This window comes from Urtica dioica, chromosome 7 (assembly GCF_054948205.1).
Source record: "Urtica dioica subsp. dioica isolate 48M chromosome 7, U.dioica_male_clone48M_v1_H2, whole genome shotgun sequence".
Classification (NCBI taxonomy): Eukaryota; Viridiplantae; Streptophyta; class Magnoliopsida; order Rosales; family Urticaceae; genus Urtica; species Urtica dioica.
This window is the reverse complement of record NC_142762.1, coordinates 39,931,607-39,951,245: the sequence shown is the minus strand read 5'-3', so window position 1 is coordinate 39,951,245 and position 19,639 is coordinate 39,931,607. Positions and strand designations below refer to the sequence as shown.

Sequence of the window (19,639 nt, the reverse complement as noted above, 5' to 3'; positions counted from 1 at the left end):
CAACTTTATTAGAAGTACAAAAATTATCAAAGATATCAAATATTTTTTAAAAATCCGCCAAGAAGCATAGAAACGATCGAATTTCATAGATAAAAAATAAGAAGAAAAAAATAATCGATATGGGCATTGAAGAGCAAGGGAATTTCATATAAAAAATTAAAATAAAACTTCTTTACCATTTTTCATTTATTTATTAAATTTTCTTAGTGAAAACGGTAACTTTTTCCAAGTTTAAAGATAGGGTATTTAACAAATTTGTAAAGAGTATTTTTATTTATGGAAATCCAATTTTCTATATTAAAATTATGATCGAAAAGTAAACCATGTGAAAATTGCGAGAAAAATATTATATATATATATATATATATATATATATATGTGTGTGTGTGTGTGTGTGTGTGTGTGTGTGTGTGTGTGTGTGTGTGTGTGTGTGTTTAATCAAAATGGAGCAAGCATGTTCATGATTTTAAAAAATATCTGATATTGTTTATATCACTATAAGTAACATGTTTATAACCTAAAACAATTTATTGAGTAAAATATGAACCATTTTATGAATTTTGGTTTAATTTATCAGAAAATTTTATTCAAAAAGCAATCAGATTGGCAATGGAAAAGAATTATTCATAAGGTCAACCGAAAATAAATATAAAAAAGAGATTTGTAACTAATTAGGTCACTTTAAACATGTGATTTTGGATCTACCCTATGTTTGACAATTTTTAGGGATATAGTCAAATGACTTATGTGGTAATAATTAAGGTCTGATTTGCCCTTATTTATTAACAAATTCGTCACTTTCTTTTTTTTCAAATAATTTTTTTCATCAAAACTTAAAAAATTCGTATATTTCTCATACGAACTCGAAATTGAGTGATTTCATATCCTACAAATTCGTGGCGTCGAGATCTTCAAAAATAGACCCATTGTATTTGATGAAAAATTATGTTTAATGCATCATATTTATGTTTCCATTTATTTTTTTGATAAATTTCAGTTATTTCCATATTTAAGTTAGTAACGTGATTTTTCTACATCTATGGTATTAAACATGATTTTTCATCATACTTGATCTATTTTTGAAGATCTCGGCGTCACGAATCCGTAGGATTTGGAATCACTCAATTTCGAATTCGTATGAGGAAGATACGGATTTTTGAAATTTTGATGAAAAAAAAAATTATTTGAAAAAAATAGAAGAGAGAAAGTGACGAATTTGTTAATAAATAAGGGTTAATCAGACCTTAATTATTGTCATATAAGTCAATTGACTATATCTTTAAAAATTGTCAAACGTAGATTAAAAACAAATTTTATAGTTTTATTTTGACTATTTTGTTACACTACCCTATAAAAAAAATTATATTTTGACTCATCAATAAACTTGTTTAGGACATACACACACTATTCATAGTGATGTAAAGAAATACATATGATTTTTTTTATTTAAATCACGAAAATAATTGCTCTATTTCGATTAAACATAGAAATTACGCATGAGATATATAATATTATAGTTTATATACGTATATATATATTCACCGCACAATATATCCGGTGAGAGTGCCAGGTCAACGAATACTGAGTTGGTAATAAAATCTTATGACTTGTCTGTGGGGAATAATAATTAGTGTAATTAATGTTTTTGTCAATGAACACGTGAGTAACTGTCTTCGTCAAGAAAATATTGTTCTCTCATCTCAATTCTCATCTGGCCTTTGATGTGCTTAATCATGTAATTAACGTTCAACCACTTGCGCGTCTTTAACAGGCTCAAAGACTTGGTCGTGACACGAGTGATACACTCAAAGAGAAACTACCGACAATCACATCCACCTCACCAATAAGCATTTCACAAGTTACAGTTACAGCGATCCACATATACTCGTAGATCCATAAAATCGATAACTACATTTTACATTCAGATGGGCTATTTAAAAAAAAAGTTTTGAGAGGGACTAATTTGTAAATTTTTAAGATAAAAAATGTAAAAATGTAAATATTTCAAAAGCATAAATTTTTAGAGTAAAAATATATATTTTTTTAAATGAGCCAAAAGTGTAAAATAATTTTTTTTAGGTGGGGGGGAGGGGGGGGGGGGGGGGGGGCTCGACTTACTGCTACATTAAAATTAGGGAAATTGCTATAACTACCACCAATTCAATAATAATTTCCAATAATCCACCAAACAATAATTTTGGCCAAATATACCACTTGTCTCTATGTGTAAAACCCTAAATACCCTTAAAAAAATTATTCTTTACATTTCATCATCTAATTCATTCTCTCTCTCTCTCTCTCTCTCTCTCTCTCCCTAACGTCTGATACTTCTCCAAAGATACATCTCCAAAATCTCATCACTCAAACTCACCCAAAATCAAAACCCTTCTTCTTCTTTGAACCACGATCGAAATCCTTGCCCAAACATTTCAACGAACGAAACCCGTTTTCTTCTCCACGAATCTCTTCTCCTTCTCCACGAATCTCTTCTCCTTCTCCACGAATCTCTTCTCCTTGCCCGGATTCTACGTGGTTAGTTTCAGCGAATCTATTTGCCAAAGTCTCTACTTGGTTAGTTTTAATGTTTTTTCTTATCATTTATTTCGTTTTGTGTATGTTTATTATGGGTATGTTTAAATTTGGGGCAAAAATACGATTTTCGTGATTCTGGGTAAATTCTGAAGTTGTTCTGCGAAGTTCGTAAGTTTTATCAGATGTCAACAGTTGACGTCAACAATTGACGTCAACAGTTGACATCAATTGTTGACATCTTATGTCAACAGTTGATGTCATCTGTTGACATATATTGTTGATGTATAATGTCAACAGTAGACATGAACTGTTGACGTCAACTGTTGACATTAATTGTTGAAGTCAACTGTTGACATCTGATGTCAACAATTACTAACTTTGGATTTCTTCTTGATTTGTACGCAGTGATAGCGGAAATTTATTGAGGACGTCACTGTAATGGAGAGTTGGCTGAAGTTTGGATTGTTGAAGAAGAAAGATTAGGAAACAATGTAAACAATAGATCGCAATGTGTTTCACGTACTACTCTTATCTTAATCTTTTGTTATGCTTTTGATAGCAATGTTGTTCACGTACTACTTGTATCTTAATCTTTTGGTATGCTTTTGATGGCATGTTTAATGAATATCAACAATATATCAATTATCAATCTGTAGTTGTTTTTTAATGGTTTTGACGGCAATTGTTGACATCAATGTCAACAGTTGACGTCAATTGTTGACATCTTTGATTTATGAGCTCTCTGTTTATTGACATTGATGTTAACAATTGACGTCAACTATTGATATTGATATCAACAGTTGACGTCAATTGTTGACATTGATGCTGTTGACATTGATGTCAACAGTTGACGTCAATTGTTGGCATCAACGTCAATAGTTGAGGTCAACAAGTAGTCTGTACAAAAGAGATTCTATTTAACAAAAGTAGTTTGAACAAAAAACATAATGAATTAAACAAATACTCTTAAACAAAAGTAGTATGAACAAAGCATAATAAATTAAAAAAAAAAAGTAGTCAGAACAAAGTATAAAAAAGTAGTCAGAACAAAGTATAAAAAAGTAGTCATCCAATCTTAATGTAGAACGAATTGCCGATTCATGAGTTGGGATCGAATCACACCCCTCCTCGAGTATTGATGGCATATTCGTTCTACATTAGGATTGGATGTCAACAATTGACGGCAACTGTTGACATCAATGTCAACAGCATCAATGTCAAAAATTGACGTCAACTGTTGATATCAATGTCAACAATTAACATCAATTGTTGACATCAATGTCAACAACATCAATGTCAACAATTGACGTCAACTGTTGATATCAATGTCAACAATTGACATCAATTGTTGACATCAATGTCAACAACATCAATGTCAACAATTGACGTCAACTGTTGATATCAATGTCAATAGTTGACGTCAATTGTTGACATCAATGTCAATAAACAGAGAGCTCATAAATCAAAGATGTCAACAATTGACGTCAACTGTTGACATTGATGTCAACAATTGACGTCAAAACCATTAAAAAAACAACTACAGATTGATAATTGATATATTGTTGATATTCATTAAACATGTCATCAAAAGTATACCAAAAGATTAAGATACGAGTAGTACGTGAACAACATTGCTATCAAAAGCATAACAAAAGATTAAGATAAGAGTAGTACGTGAAACACATTGCGATCTATTGTTTACATTGTTTCCTAATCTTTCTTCTTCAACAATCAAAACTTCAGCCAACTCTCCATTACAGTGACGTTCTCAATAAATTTCCGTCATCACTGCGTACAAATCAAGAAGAAATCCAAAGTTAGTAATTGTTGACATCAGATGTCAACAGTTGACGTCAACAATTAATGTCAACAGTTGACGTCAACAGTTCATGTCAACTGTTGACATTATACATAAACAATATATGTCAACAGATGACATCAACTGTTGACATAAGATGTCAACAATTGATGTCAACTGTTGACGTCAATTGTTGACGTCAACTGTTGACATCTGATAAAACTTACGAACTTCGCAGAACAACTTCAAAATTTACCCAGAATCACGAAAATCGTATTTTTGCCCCAAATTTAAACATACCCATAATAAACATACACAAAACGAAATAAATGATAAGAAAAAACATTAAAACTAACCAAGTAGAGACTTTGGCAAATAGATTCGCTGAAACTAACCACGTAGAATCTGGGCAAGGAGAAGAGATTCGTGGAGAAGGAGAAGAGATTCGTGGAGAAGAAAAAGGGTTTCGTTCGTTGAAATGTTTGGGCAAGGATTTCGATCGTGGTTTAAAGAAGAAGAAGGGTTTTGATTGTGAGTGAGTTTGAGTGATGAGATTTTGGAGATGTATCTTTGGAGAAGTATCAGACGTTAGGGAGAGAGAGAGAGAGAGAGAGAGAGAGAGAGAGAGAGAGAGAGAGAATGAATTAGATGATGAAATGTAAAGAATAATTTTTTTTAAGGGTATTTAGGGTTTTATACATAGAGGCAAGTGGTATATTTGGCCAAAATTATTGTTTGGTGGATTATTGGAAATTATTATTGAATTGGTGGTAGTTATAACAATATCCAAAATCAATATCTCAAATTGAAAGTCGATGTCACACCAACTTCTTCAAAATTAGCTCCATTAATCGGTCCGGCCGTCCGGGGCTCGACTTACTGTAGCTCTATCCCTGACTACATTAAAATTAACTAAAATCAATATCTCAAATTGAAAGTCGACGTCACATCAAGTTCTTCAAAATTAGTTCCATTAATTGGTCCGGTGTATCCATTGAGAAATTTCAATTTGAGAAAATTCTCACTTATAACACATCACCAAAAAATTTATATTTGATTAAATATCATTTTCATATCAGTAATATTTTTACAAAATATATGCATGGCAATGTCGACAACTCTAAATAACAACTCAACTAAACAAGATATTATCTTTCATCGGTTTATTAAGAAATAAGAATAACCATCAATCTGAATATTAAAATCGTCCTTCAAATTGTTTTTTTCCATCGTAAATTTCGGTTTTCAAATGTAACCTATAATATCTTGTTAAAGAAAATATAACCTTATAATATGATCCAGTCTACTCATCAAAACCAAAGTCTCGTCTTCACCTTTTCTATTTCAATTACTAGTTCATCTAATACATTTACGTGGCATGTTTATAATAATTTTATAAGAAATTGGAGGCTAAATAATTCAATCTGCAAATATATAAATAACAAAAGAAACTTGACCCATTTTTTGGTTTTTATGGCTGAGAAAGCCATTTTAGTCTTCAGACACAAGCTGAGTTCAACTTCGCTTTAAACTTGTGGAATGGGTTCGAAATCAACTTGCATCAGTTCTGTTCTCAGTCGGAAAATAAGCAACTTGGCAATGTTTTATCGTGTGATTAAAGTGCGTTTTTAACTAGTGTCCACTTTCTTTGTTTTTTATTCATTATTTCTTTATCACTTGCCCGGTAAATTCTACAAACAACTTTGTTTTTTTTTTTTTATTCATTATTTATTTATCACATGCCAGGTAAATTCTACAAACAAAAGTGACGACGACGCAAAAATAATAATTAATAATATGAGTCAAAAACGACACATTTAAAACGGTAAAGTAAAACAGTATGTACACATAGGTCATGTTGACTTTAATTTTTATAATTTTTGTGCTCTTATATCCAAATGATGAATTATTTAATGAGGGGTGCAAGTAAAAAACAATATAGGCGGATTTGCAGCTAGTTTGGCCAACCTCTTTTTAAAATTCTAGCTATTTTGGCCAACCTCTTTGAAAATTCTGGTTAAACTATAAATTAATTAACTAAATAAATAGCCTAAATCATATCATAGAGATTTCAATATTATCGAAATAGCGCTAGACTCATTAATTCAACACTAAAATGTATGCTCCACTTCTAATCATTACAAAAAAAAAAAAAAAAAAAAAAAAAAATCATTTTTCCATATATTCTCCCAATCATTTTCATTTTTCTTCCAATTTTCATTTTTTTCTCTCATTTTTCGAGTTTCAAACTGACGCTAACTAAAAACTAATTATGATTATAAGAACTATGTGTGCTCCACGATCTTCCATGCATTCGGCTTCTCTAGCAGTGGCGTCAAATGTTGTTGGACCGGTTCTCACAACCACAAGCTCCAAGCGCGGTTATGACTTTGTTTCTTCCTCGTCTTCTTATTCCGTGCTCGTGATGATTGTGTACCAATTCAATAGTACTGATTCATAGTCGGTCAAACAAAGCGCAATTCTTCCTAATTCATGGTATTATTTTGTTGATATTTTCTTCAATTTAGTCAAAATGAAAGAAAAGTCAACAAAATAAATAAATGACGCATCCTTATGAATCTTAAGTATAATGTCGTCAATTTCATAAAATTGAAGGTACAATTAAATATGACATTTCTGAAAATCAAAAGTACAAAACGCAGTATTATACTTAAATTTAGGATTTATATACGTCATTTTTCCAAAAAATAATCTACTGAAATATGATTTTGAACATATTTACACTTTTAGTTCGAAAATATTTTGAATGTGATTATCGACTATTTGAAGGTAAAAGAGAGACAAAATGAGAGACTGTGGGAGTTCGGAGCATAAAAATTAAGTTTAAAAAAGAGAAAAAATGTGAATTATTATAACCTAAGAATATTTTTGCATGAAAGGGAAAGATGAAAATGATTAAAAGTTACAAGTTATAAGTTATTAGTGGTAATAATTTTTCATCATTTTCTTTTCTTGAACATCTCTAAAATTGTATTTAGCTAACAATTCATCATTTTCTTTTCTTGAACATCTCTAAAATTGTATTTAGCTAACAACTTATAATTTGCAAGAAGGTTCCACCGTCAATTTTGATTGATACATTGTGTCGTGTCTCTAACAAAATTGGCATCGAAAGCAGTCTCGTTCATTGTCGACAAGGAAAAAATAATTGGTACTTTCTGAAACATTTATGACCGTGATATTATTGACGAATTCAAATTTATATGGTTTTTTTTTTTTTTTTTGGATAACGAAGTCTGGCAACAACTTGGTCATTGTTGAGTTCATTTGGTAGGGGCTATTTTTCTTCATTTGACTGTAAAACTTTTTATTTTTTGTTCTGAACAACGTGTGGTACATGGAAAATTTGAGGGGTAACAAATTGAGAGGTCGTTGGATTTTTCTTGCGTGTTTGAACTTTGAACGGAAGAAAATTTATAGGAATACAAATTTGTGGAAAGTGTATAAATAAAATTGAGATTTTCATTTTTTTAAGAATTGAGTTGAAAAGTGAAAACTAGCTTTCATTCCACCTTTCTTACACTCTCCATTTGCTCTCCTTCAAAGTTTCATTGACTTCAAAATACAATAAATAAATATTGATTTTCTCTTGAAAGTTCTTTCAAATTTTTATTTTCTATTGTAAAAATTAGGTTATAGGCGTTACCAACTATTATCATTGTATTGGTCTAATTTGAAACCAAAAGGCAATACATTATAGTGGAAACAGCCTCAAATAGTCGTTTTCCGTAATTTTCAATATTAGTCGCTTAATTTTTTATATTCCATAAATAATCGTTTAATTTTTGAAGTGTTAATTTAACCCTTGATAAATGTTAACTAGATTGAATAATTGCTGAACATATTTCAATTATTGTTAACTATATTTCAATAGTTGTTAACTAGATTTCAATAATTGTTAATCAGATTTCAATATATCAATATTTTGAATCAAAATTCAATAACTGTTAACCAGATTGATTTCAATAATTGTTAACCATATTTCAATAATTTCTAATCAGATTTGAAACACAAGATCGTATTTTTTTCGGAGAAAAGTAAAACAATTACTGACGAAATATTTTGAAAATATGAGTGATATATAGAAAGTGACGCACGTTTTATGCTAAATATGTAATTTTCTCTATTAGAAGCATGAAAATGCTGAAAAAAAAAGTAAATTATTTTAGATTACAGTTCTTCTGTAGAAACATTATCATAAAAAAGTAAACAAATGAAGATTATCTAACTAGAACTAAATTAGCGAAGTGTGTCTCTGCAGCTGCATTGATTTTGAATTCGGACACATTTTTCATATTTCATACCATTCCCTGTGAGCGGTGATAGGTGCGTGTCGTACGTAGAAAACTCCTATCATCCCGACTAAATCCGAGCTTGTTCTTGAGTAGTTTTGAGGTTTTTCGTGTGTTTTGAAGGCTTTCGATCAAGATGGGATTTCTATGATACTCTAGACAAATCTGTGCAAAGTGAGGCGTTCGGGATCGAAAACGAGTCAAAAATGAAGAAGAAGTCAAGGAAATGTGCAACCTGCGCCGCGCGGTCTTCACCACTCGCCGCGAGGTCTGGAGATCAAGCACCAGTTGAGCTCCGAGCGTCATGCGCGTTCCGCGTAGTTGTGGAGATGTCTACCTCGCGCCACGACCTTCACACCGCGCGCCGCGAGGTAGAGAAAGTTGGACGCCGAAAATCCTAGAGCGTGAGGCGCAGAACGCGATGTCCCGAAGAAGTTAACCTCGCGCCGCGACTCGTACACTGCGCGCCGCGAGGTGCGCCGAGACAAAAAGAGGAAACGCGGATTTTAAGTCGTTCTGAGCCGTTGGATCAATTTTAATTACCCAGTCTGCTCCGAAAATTAAGAGAAACCCAAGGATTTCGACCTAGGCCTATAAATACACCTCTTAACCTCTTGTTTAGGGATCTGAGTACTTTTTTTTTATTGTTTACACTTAGTGTTTGAGTACTCTTAACCTCGCGCCAATTACAGTTTTCTTCTTCTCCTTTACTCTTGAACTCCCGTATTTTAATTCATAATTGAGTTTTTAATTATGGTTTCTTATTCCTATCCTCTCATTCTCTTTTTGTTTTCTCGCTACGCCATGAACTAATTTCATTAAGGACTATGGCGTAGCGGGTTTAGGATTCGGTTATGGATTTGATTTAATATATTGAAGTTCAATTTCCAATTCTCTACTGCTTTGCTTATTTCAAATCCGTTTTAATACTTGATCGAGATTAGCTACCTTGTTCATGATTTTATACTTCAACTTGATGCTTGAGAAAGATTGGGTTGTTAATGTTTTGGTTTGAATTACTATGATGCATGCCTAGGCTAGAGATAGTTAGGTTGCCTTAGAATCGTGTGAATACTCTTAACACTAGTGCATGTTTTTGTTAGGAATTGAGATCGAGAGAAGATTTTCCTAATTTTGACATAGGTTGTTAGATGCTCGAGAGAGATTTAGCAATATTATTCTGTGAGTATGATTAGCAAAGAATAGTGAGTTGATTATTGATTGTGCGTGAAATTCGTGTATCCAAACCGTTGAATATACCTGTGAAGCCTTGGTCCTTAGCCTCTCTTTCTGCTTATAACTGTTATTTGAGTGTTTTGCTATCTATTTGCGTTAGAACTTGTCAATAATTTGTGACATCTTTCCATCTCATCTTTAGTTCAATTCGTGCTAGTTGATTTGTTTGTTAATTAAGCTTGTTCCTCGTGGGATCGACACTCGTACTTAATTCACTATATTACTTGAGCGACACGTGCACTTGCGCGCGTAAAAAATCGCAACAATAGGCCCCTCCAAAAAAAAAAGCCTCAAAATTTTGAAAAACGTATTACTCCATATACCGTTTTTAAAATAGTTCTGATAATACTACAGTTGTTTTTATTCCAAGAACACCTTATTTAATTCTAAGAATATCTCATTTATTGTTTTTCTCTTGTTTTTAAACTTGCTTCAAGTGTGATAATCCTATCTTATAAATATTATTTTAATTTTTTTAGGATGATTGAAAAAAAAAATTAGGCCTTTTTTTTTTTTTTTTAACTTGCTCATGCTCCTGATTTAGTTAAGCCGGCTTTGCCTGCGAGTGCAGCGCTTTAAAATGCCTAGGCAGTAATAAAGAAAATCCGATCATTCAAATTCTATTCAATTATGAAAAAATAAAAATACAAAAGACAAGAAGCACACCTAAATACACAACCTTAATTTTCGAATGTTGTTTTTGCAGGATTTTAATATGTTTTAACTCTGAAGTTATCGAACATAAGACTCAGTGCAGAAACACAGATAATTGATCTGATGAACACATGTCGCACACGAATAAAACAACAATTTTCCAGGTAATTGTATATAACTATATACTCTATATTGTACATGTTGGTTGACGAGGGGTAAAAAAAAAAAAAAAAAAAAAAATTACAAGTGAACCACCAAATAATATACAAAGTCCTATGCAACAGAAACACACATCGTATCCAAAATTAGGAAGAAACGAAACAATATTAAAAAAAAAATTAAATTAAATTCTAGTTGAAGCCGTTTGAGGCAGCGTAAAGGAAGTCCAAGAAGCCCGTGCCTTTGAGAATGCCTTTACCTGTCAAGAGCTCGAAATCAAGCAACAAAAGGAATCCAATTATGGCGGCTTTCCCGTTGATCAGTTCATTCTTGGGCGAGAAGCCAAAGCCCTCGAGATTATCATCAACAATCATCCTCACCTGAGAAAACAAATAATCTCAAGTAAAACACCATACATATAACTTATACAGAAATATAAATGGACTCTCTATATATATAACCATATAAAAACTCAAGTTTTATCATAAATTTTAGATAAATAACCATCGACTCTAACGACATAAATGGTATACAAATTTACAAAAGGAATATAAATTAAGTCTAACACGCAAAAAAATAATCTCGGGGAGCAAATTTGTAAATTTTTAGAGTAAAAAAACTAAAATAAAAATTGAGGCGTACCTCGTCAACATTGACGTCTGAGGCAGTCATGCCGGGCTGAGTTTTGCCGCCGATAACGATCTCGGCGGCGGCGTTGCGTGTGATTCCAGCGCCGAGGCTGATGAAGATGTTCTGATCGTCGGTTCTGACGGGAAAGATGAAGAGATTCCTCAGAGGCGGCGTGAGGACTCGCAGAACCGGATTTTTTGGGTACCACTCCTTTATCTCTCCCGTCCGAAGATCAAACGTGCTTTCCGTCGTCGGGCAAATTATACACCCCTCCTAAAATCAAATCAAAACAAATTTTTATTTCCGTCCATAATATACTATTGAAACAAAATGGCCGCGTCAAAAAATGGTCTATATTCGGATCGATAAAAACGGAGGTCAATTTTTATTAAAATTTTATGAAGAGAAAGAATAGATTTTATTTGAAACATATTTCCCATAGGTTTGTGAAACTCTCTAACTTTATTAAGGAATATAAGATCCACTGAATTCTAATTTTTTTTCTCGGTATTGATAAAAAAAAAATGGTACAAAATTAGAAAGTTGATGATCAAATTAACCTGAGTGAGCTTGGCGTTGAGCAAGCCCTCGGAGTAAGCTCCTTCAGCGGGAGACCTGTTCTCAATGGCGTAGACTTGGTCTTTGTACCAAAGCAGCAGAATCGCCTCGCCGTCCTGTAGAATCACTCTCCTCTCTCCCCGAGGCAGCGCCGTCACCGGAACCACCGGAACCCAGCTCATCTCTCCCTCCAACGCCGCCGCGGTCTCCGCCGCCTTGCACGCCATTCTCAGCCTCGCCGGCGCTGCCTTCCCGAGCAGCGGCGCGTGGGAACGGGGGTTGTGGTGAGCGCGTGGGGCGGCGGCGGGGAGGCGGTTGCGGGGGAGCGCTGGGGCTCTGGTGAACGTGGCTGCCATTGCCGCCATTGGAAGATATCAGTGCGAGCCAATGAGAGAGAGAGAGAGAGAGAGTGTGAGTGGTTAAGAGAGAGAGAGAGGTTGGGAAGAAGGGAAATTGGATAACGACCAATGAATGGACTTGAATTTTAGTTGCCATTTGGGCTGGCCTTTGCTCCCAGGCTTCTAACCCAAGTCTCAGGCCTATCTTTGTAGGAGAAATTAAGTATCTACCACTAAATGAACACAGAATTCTCTAAATAACTCAACTTATATATCAAACCTTATTTACTTCACGAAGTTCACGAACTAAATACCGTAAACATTTTGTTTTTTTTTTAAATATAATTTTCCTTTATTCTTGAATTTTAAAGATGGAGACTTGAAGTTGTTACGAATTTTCTCGCACACGCAAGTGCACGTGATCGCAATAGTAATAGATCGTAAGAACGAGTCGATCCCTCGAGGATTAGCTAAATTAGGAATCCGATAATCACAAGCTAATATAGAACTAAATATCGTTGATGGAATCGTTGTCACAAAATTTTATTAACACGTCACAAAATTAAACAAATAGATGCACAAAATTTCTAATGAATAAAGGGGAGGACTATGGTTCACGCGTTCACAAAACAACTTGGATTTTCTTAATTAAGAAAAGAAACAAGCTATTGAGATTCACACCTTTCACTACTCATACTCACTTTAATAGAATTGATAGATCTTTCTCAAGCATCTAACAACCTATACCGATACCGAAATATCATCCCTTGATCTCAACTCCTAACAAGCACGGCTAGCATTAAAAACAAGAATATTCTCACGAGTCTAAAATAACCTAGCTATATCTAGCCTAGGAATGTATTCTAGTAACTCACACAAAAACACAACAACCTAATCGTTCTCAAGCATTAGAGTTGAACATAAAACAAGCATGAGTTCATGACATTCATACAAGCATTAAGCATAGTTGTGGATTAAGTAAAAGTGATGAGAAAAACAACAACCTTACAATTCTAATACCATGAATCCTATATCATACTGAACCCGCTACACCATAGCCATACATGAGACTAGTTTATATTGATGACTATGACAATAAAAAAATACTTAAAGATGAACACAAGAACAACACATCAAGAGACATCATGATCATATGAAAAACTTGAATTAAAAATAGTACGAGTTAGAGAATAGAACACTTGATTAGATTGTAGCAATGGTAGAACTCTGCAGCTCTCTCCTTCTCTTCAAATTGGAGCCACAAAGTATGAACAAGTCTGAAATTTTTTTAGAAAATCTAAAGAAAAGCTAGGACAAAGAAAAGGTGTTCTTGATAGATTCTACAAAATCTCCCTCCATGCATGACTTCTTCTGAAAGCATTGGTCTTTTTAAGGTTGAATGAGGTTATTTTCGGAGCCATATGGACATTTCATTTTGATCCAATGGCCAAAATTCGCTCTGAAACGCAACATTGGAAAATGCTGATTTTGGGACCGTGCGGCGCGCAATCCATTTTTTCGGCTTCGCGTGGTTCGCGCGTACGACTCTGGAGGCGAAAACGAAGAAATTTTTGTCCGCGCGCTTCCTACTCGATGCACACCGTTTTTTAAACGGTCGTAACTCCTAGCTCCGACGTCCGATTTTTACAAATAAACATGCGTTGAAAATCTAAGAGAGAGCTCTATCCAGTTTTGGAAGTGGATCATCCAAAATTATCATTTAAAAATCTCAGAATCCTGCAGAAGAGGACGTCGTGTTCCTTGTTTCGCTCCAAGTTGTCACATGATGCGCTAATAACCTCCTCAAGACCCAATTGACCTCTTCAACCTGAAAATCACTCAATAAACACACAAAAACACTTGAGGACTCGTTAGTTTTTAGTCCGAGAAATAGGAGTTTTACGCGTAATAAACGCATCTATCAGAACTAATGACTTGATAGAAAATGCACACACTAACCTAGATTCATATCATAAAAAATAAAGTGTTTGAAAATACGTAATTTCTCTAAGCATCTAACTTGGATTACACTATCTTCGTGAGTGCATGTGTTTTTATCTCCCGAAATAGTGATATGTCTACATTATTTAAAGTTTTATTTAAAGTTTAAAGAATTTCTTTGTAATGTAAGTTTAAATATTCCATGTAAAAAATGGATTTATTAATTACTTAGATATGTTTATCCGATTTTTGAAGCGGCGGGTTGGATAACAGGCATTCCCGCCGCAGCAGTTAAATGGGTAGAAAAATGTTAAAACCGTTATCTGAATAATTTGATATGCTGGCCAGCATAATTATAGACCACAAAATAAATTTCCAAAATAACTTCCAAAAAAAAAGAGAAAAAAAAAACAGGATGAATTTTTTTGATTAGATAAAGAGTATATTTATATATATATATATATATATATTTTAAATAAAATGTTGATTTTTGTATGTAGTTAACGTAGATTTGTTTTAGTTTTTAACACAACGTTGATGTGTGTGTATATATATATATATTTTAAATAAAATGCTGATTTTTGTATGTAGTTAACGTAGATTTGTTTTAGTTTTTAACACAACGTTGATGTGTTTAGGGAAGAGAAATGAGTAAAACAATACTTAAGATCTAAATTAAACAAATTAGCTATTTTGTCATTAGTTTTGTTATATAGACAGATCCTAGCACAAGATTAAGAATCTTTTTTACATTTTCCCGATTCTTGAAATCTAATTTTCTATCTTCAGAATTTTATCTACAGCGTGAGATATAACTCGAAATGTGAAAACAATGAGTGTCAAGTTCTGTAATTTTCTTTGTGAGATCAATAATACATTTTTCCTCATTAACAACTATATACACACTCATGAGCTCGGATCGAGTATCTGATTCAAATCCATGATGCGGATAATACATATCAATATCCTATATCTTGATGTTTTGTTTTTCCGAATCCACATAAAATAACTTACTAAAATAAGGTCTATTGTTATATGTATATATGTAAATGTGTGAACCAAAATGTGTAGTAACTAGAGCCACCAATAAAAAATCTATTCGAAGATAGTTTGAGGAAGAAAGAGAGAATGAAGAAAATCCAACTCCAACGATATATTCGGCTGATATTTTGATCCACACAGAATGATCAGAAACCAATCGTTTTAGCTAAAAAGAAAAGAAGTCAAAGCCTTTAGCTAATAAGAGTATTCAACCTCAAACCCAAAAGATAAAAAGTATTTCTTGTCGCAAATATTCACTTGTAGCATACCATATCGTATTAACAATCGAAAGAGATGTTCGAAAGAAAAAATCTCTATTTGACACTATTGGTTCTAAGCCATCTCTGGCGATAAATCAACAATTCGAAGTACGCTTTCTAGCCAATGACTTGTTTATAATAATAATTAATACATAATATAATATACCACTATTTTCATCAAATTTTGGTGCTATCTAAACGATGTATAATCAATAGTTAGTGCCAGCGAATTACATATAATGAGCTAATTTATATGTGTAATGAAACTGCCTTTTGGTTAATCAAGCTTTTGATTACTTACTTAATTTTAAAGAAAAATAGATACGTTTAAAGTACATCATTAGCCATTTTATTATTATTATTATCATTATTAATATCGCGAGCACGGTCGAATTACATTGTGGTATAACGATTTTGGATAATGGATATAATGTTGCGGTTCATAATGGAAAAAGTTATTTTTTTTCAAATTGCTGTACACCTTAATATAATTATTGCGTGTCCAATTGATTTCCAATAACATAAAAGGTAATATTCGAACAAAAATAACATTGCATTTCATATAGTTTTTATTGTTATTATTATTTAGAATTTCACCATTTCTTGACATGAAACTGGAATTTATCCTTGATGGAAGAAACCTTATGATATTTTATTACTTGTATATTTCTAGAAATATATTTCTAAAGATTTGTATCGTGCTAGGGAATTTCGTTCACACAATATCCATTTCTAACTAGAGTGTATATATAGTCACATAATAAAAAATAAAATAAAAACTCCAGAAAAGAAATAAACAAAGAACAAGAAAAATAGAAAGACATTTCAAAAATCGAAAAGGAACAATCACGGCCCATTACAAATTAAATGCATCTATCGATCAAATACAATCATATCAAAGATTAGCTTTAATTCCACGCCACAAAATAAAATGAGCAAAAACCACATATTTTCTTTGAAATTTTTAATTAATCACATTAATCATGCAATATGCATTAATCAATCGCCTCAAAAAATCACTAAAAGAATGAGGATGTTGACTCAGCACCCTTGTCTTTGCCTCACCAAAATGCAAGTCCAATTGCATATTCCCGATTTCTCCATATTAATTGTCTAAACCTTTCTCATAATAGCGGCTACATTATTCTAGCATACTATATTTTTGTGTCACTACCCTGTATATATATATATATATATATATATATATATATATATATATATATAAAACCCTTATATATATTTAGTCTCGCAGCTCATCACTCCACAACAATTCTCTCTCTCTCTCTCTCTCTCTCTCTCTCTATCTATCTATCTATCTCTCTCTCTCTCTCTCTCTCTCTCTCTCTCTCTCTCTCTCTCGTTTTTTTCCTTCTCTCTTCTTCTCAATTTCGTGTGCCTTGATCGATCATATAATTCTTGAAGAAGAGAAGATATGAGTGATACTAGTTTTGAGGCCATGAACAGTTTGGAAGAGAGAGTTTCTGTGTTTTTCGATGAAAACTATTCTGATGAATTCATTCACGGTGTTGAATATGATCAAATATCAGAAGACGATGACGAGGATTTGATTGACTCAGAAGAGAGAGCCATCTATTGGGAGTCTCAGCACTCGCTTCTTCAGGTAATTAAATTATTTTTCGCTGTAACTTTTTTTGTTTTATCATGATATTTTCTTCGAAGTTTGAATTGAGTAAATATAAAAAAAATAAAAAATAAAAAAATTGGACGTTTTGTTTGAGCCAAATTTTGATATATCTTTTTTTATTTTTTAATTATAAAATATGTAGGAACATGATTCCCTGGGTTTGAAAATATAAGATTGATTTTACTTCGATGAACATATGATGAACAATCGCTTATTGTTCGACGAAGATTATTTAGGATCATAGGACGTTTTCTAATAATAGCAAGGGTCTTAACATTTTTAACTTTTTTGGCAACGATTATTTAGTGGAGATATTTAAGTCAAATAAGTGGTCAACAAATATTTAGACATGCTTACCAATCTAAACAGCAACACATATAGCAACTTTTTATTTTATTTTCCTGCGTACCACTACAAATGCCAGCAAACAAATAACAGGTTCATAACTATGCCATGTGTTCTGTTATATGGCCTGTAATTTATTTTTAGAGCATCGGACAAAATTCATCATGTCACTCTCAACACCGGGTACAAAATAACGTACGCCATTAAATTATTATTATTTTGTAAATATCCTCAATTGACCTAATTACAGACAGATCGATCAAAGAAATGTATACAATTTTTTTTAAAGTAAAAAAAAAAAAAAAAACCGTCCCAACTTAAAAACCACAAATAATCATTAATGAGGAAATTCAATGGTATTTATTTGTAATTAGCTAGGAAATTCAAGTGTAAGAAGATTGCTTTCTTGGAAAACAAGTAAAACAATCCACGTGGATCTGATTATAATTAAATGGGCATGTATATAATCTTGTAACAGGAAGTTTTAGAGAGATATAGTTCAATGGGATCAAAGATGAGGAAAGAGGTGAGTCGAACAATAGACGCAGCGAGAGAGAGCACACTCATTAATGGCTGCCAATGTTCAAAGCCTAAGAGCGATGGGTGTAACCACTGCTTAAGGCAACAAGTCGTCGATAGGCTTCGCGACAAAGGAATCACGGCCACTTTATGCACTTCCAAATGGAAGGACACCAAAAATTTTCCAAGAGGTAGTGGTGATTTGATAACATAATTTAAAAATAATGCATTTAAACCAAAATCATATGGGAACTTTTTTTAACACGGATTCAACTATCTGTATAATGAAAATTTTAAGTTTAAAAAAAATTAGAGGGGCTAGATGTCAAGATAAATTTTTTAAGGGTTAAAAGAAACAAATTTATTTATTGGATATGTTTAAATTAAAATCTAGATGAGCTTAAAATCAATTTATGAATTTTTTTTTGAACAATTTATTTATGAGAGATGATCAATTAATTACTATGTTTATGGTAAATTAACATATAAATACAAATAAGCTTATATCCCCCACGTGAGTAAATTTGCTTGGACTCCATTTTCGCTAGATTTCTAAGGAATATAATTATATTAACAAATTTTAATAGCGACAACTGATTTATATCTATGTCATTGTCAATATATATATATATATATATATATATATATATATATATATATATATATATTGACACGAACTATATTTTATGACAATAAATATAAGTAGTTCATCATTTTCAAAAAAATTAATCATTAAGCTAAAAAATATTACCGAAATTTAATACGCAAATTTTAACTATCTCACTAATTGTAGACTTCTAACTATTTTACGAATCCAGTAATTGAGTATTTAGCTTCAATCCAAACTACACCTAAGCAAAAAAAAAAAAAAAAAAAAATTATCATTTGTTTCCTACATTATTCCAAACCTAATACATATACCCCAATAACATTAGTGCTCATTTATTATTACAGGGTCACACGAGTACATAGAGCTGATCGGGAACACGATGAACCGCAAGAAGCGGATCGCGTTCGTGGTGGAAGTGGAGTTTCGGGACCAGTTCGAGATAGCAAAGGCGTGCAAGGAGTACCGGAAGCTGGTATCGGATCTGCCGGAATATTACGTCGGAAAACCGGAATATCTCCAGACGGTGGTGAGACTGGTTTGCGAGGCCGCTAAGGCGTCGCTGAAGGAGCGGAGAATCCACATGGGACCGTGGCGTAAGACCAGTTTCATGCTCATGAAATGGTCCGCCAACTCATCCGCGTTGACTTTGACCGACACCTCCGATGACTTGAGGCCATACTCCCAAATCGCTGTTGTGGCTACGTAGCTATAGGGTTTAAGAAAACCTTCAAGTTTTGGCGGGTTGATGAGTTTTGTTTTCATGCGAGTGAAGATAGTAAGACCAGTTTGCAATGATGTTGAAGTGAAAGAAAATAATAATAATAATGGAGTGTAATGTTTTCAGGGCCCTCAATTTTTTTTTTTTTTTAGAAATTAAGAGTTTTACGACCACAAAAATTTCATAGCACGGGATGTGTGGAAACGAATTATTTCTATTTTATTCGCATAATGTAAGAGGGGTATGGATGAAGGAATATTTTAGTAAAGAATATGCTCAGGTCATACTCATATCATATCCTTATCAGGCAGCTATACCCGCCACTAGCTCCAATAAGAACAG

The 19,639-nt window shown here is 32.8% G+C and overlaps 2 protein-coding genes across 2 annotated transcripts; one reads left to right on the top strand and one right to left on the bottom strand.

The window, feature by feature from the left end:
• Positions 1–10,678: 10,678 nt before the first annotated feature.
• Positions 10,679–12,315, bottom strand: LOC149391520 (Rieske (2Fe-2S) domain-containing protein). The gene is made up of 3 exons (XM_089618672.1): positions 11,883–12,315; positions 11,335–11,595; positions 10,679–11,072 (listed from the first exon to the last, which is right to left on the bottom strand). The coding sequence occupies exons 1-3, from the start codon at positions 12,243–12,245 to the stop codon at positions 10,884–10,886; spliced, it is 813 nt and encodes a 270-aa protein (XP_089474798.1). The 5' UTR covers positions 12,246–12,315; the 3' UTR covers positions 10,679–10,883.
• A 4,478-nt stretch (positions 12,316–16,793) lies between these two features.
• On the top strand, positions 16,794–19,616 carry LOC149391519 (uncharacterized). Its single transcript, XM_089619213.1, has 3 exons — positions 16,794–17,081; positions 17,929–18,160; positions 18,924–19,616. Exons 1-3 carry the CDS (start codon positions 16,893–16,895, stop codon positions 19,283–19,285), a joined length of 783 nt encoding a protein of 260 aa, XP_089475339.1. The 5' UTR covers positions 16,794–16,892; the 3' UTR covers positions 19,286–19,616.
• Positions 19,617–19,639: the final 23 nt, after the last annotated feature.

Excerpts from the sequence above, each read along its gene's own strand:
- LOC149391520 (XM_089618672.1), bottom strand. The coding sequence starts at position 12,245 with ATGGCGGCAATGGCAGCCACGTTCACCAGAGCCCCAGCGCTCCCCCGC. Across the intron at positions 11,596-11,882 it reads TCAACGCCAAGCTCACTCAG|GAGGGGTGTATAATTTGCCC; the intron begins GTTAATTTGATC and ends ATTTGATTTTAG. Across the intron at positions 11,073-11,334 it reads CAGACGTCAATGTTGACGAG|GTGAGGATGATTGTTGATGA; the intron begins GTACGCCTCAAT and ends TTGTTTTCTCAG.
- LOC149391519 (XM_089619213.1), top strand. The coding sequence starts at position 16,893 with ATGAGTGATACTAGTTTTGAGGCCATGAACAGTTTGGAAGAGAGAGTT. Across the intron at positions 17,082-17,928 it reads CTCAGCACTCGCTTCTTCAG|GAAGTTTTAGAGAGATATAG; the intron begins GTAATTAAATTA and ends ATCTTGTAACAG. Across the intron at positions 18,161-18,923 it reads CACCAAAAATTTTCCAAGAG|GGTCACACGAGTACATAGAG; the intron begins GTAGTGGTGATT and ends TTATTATTACAG.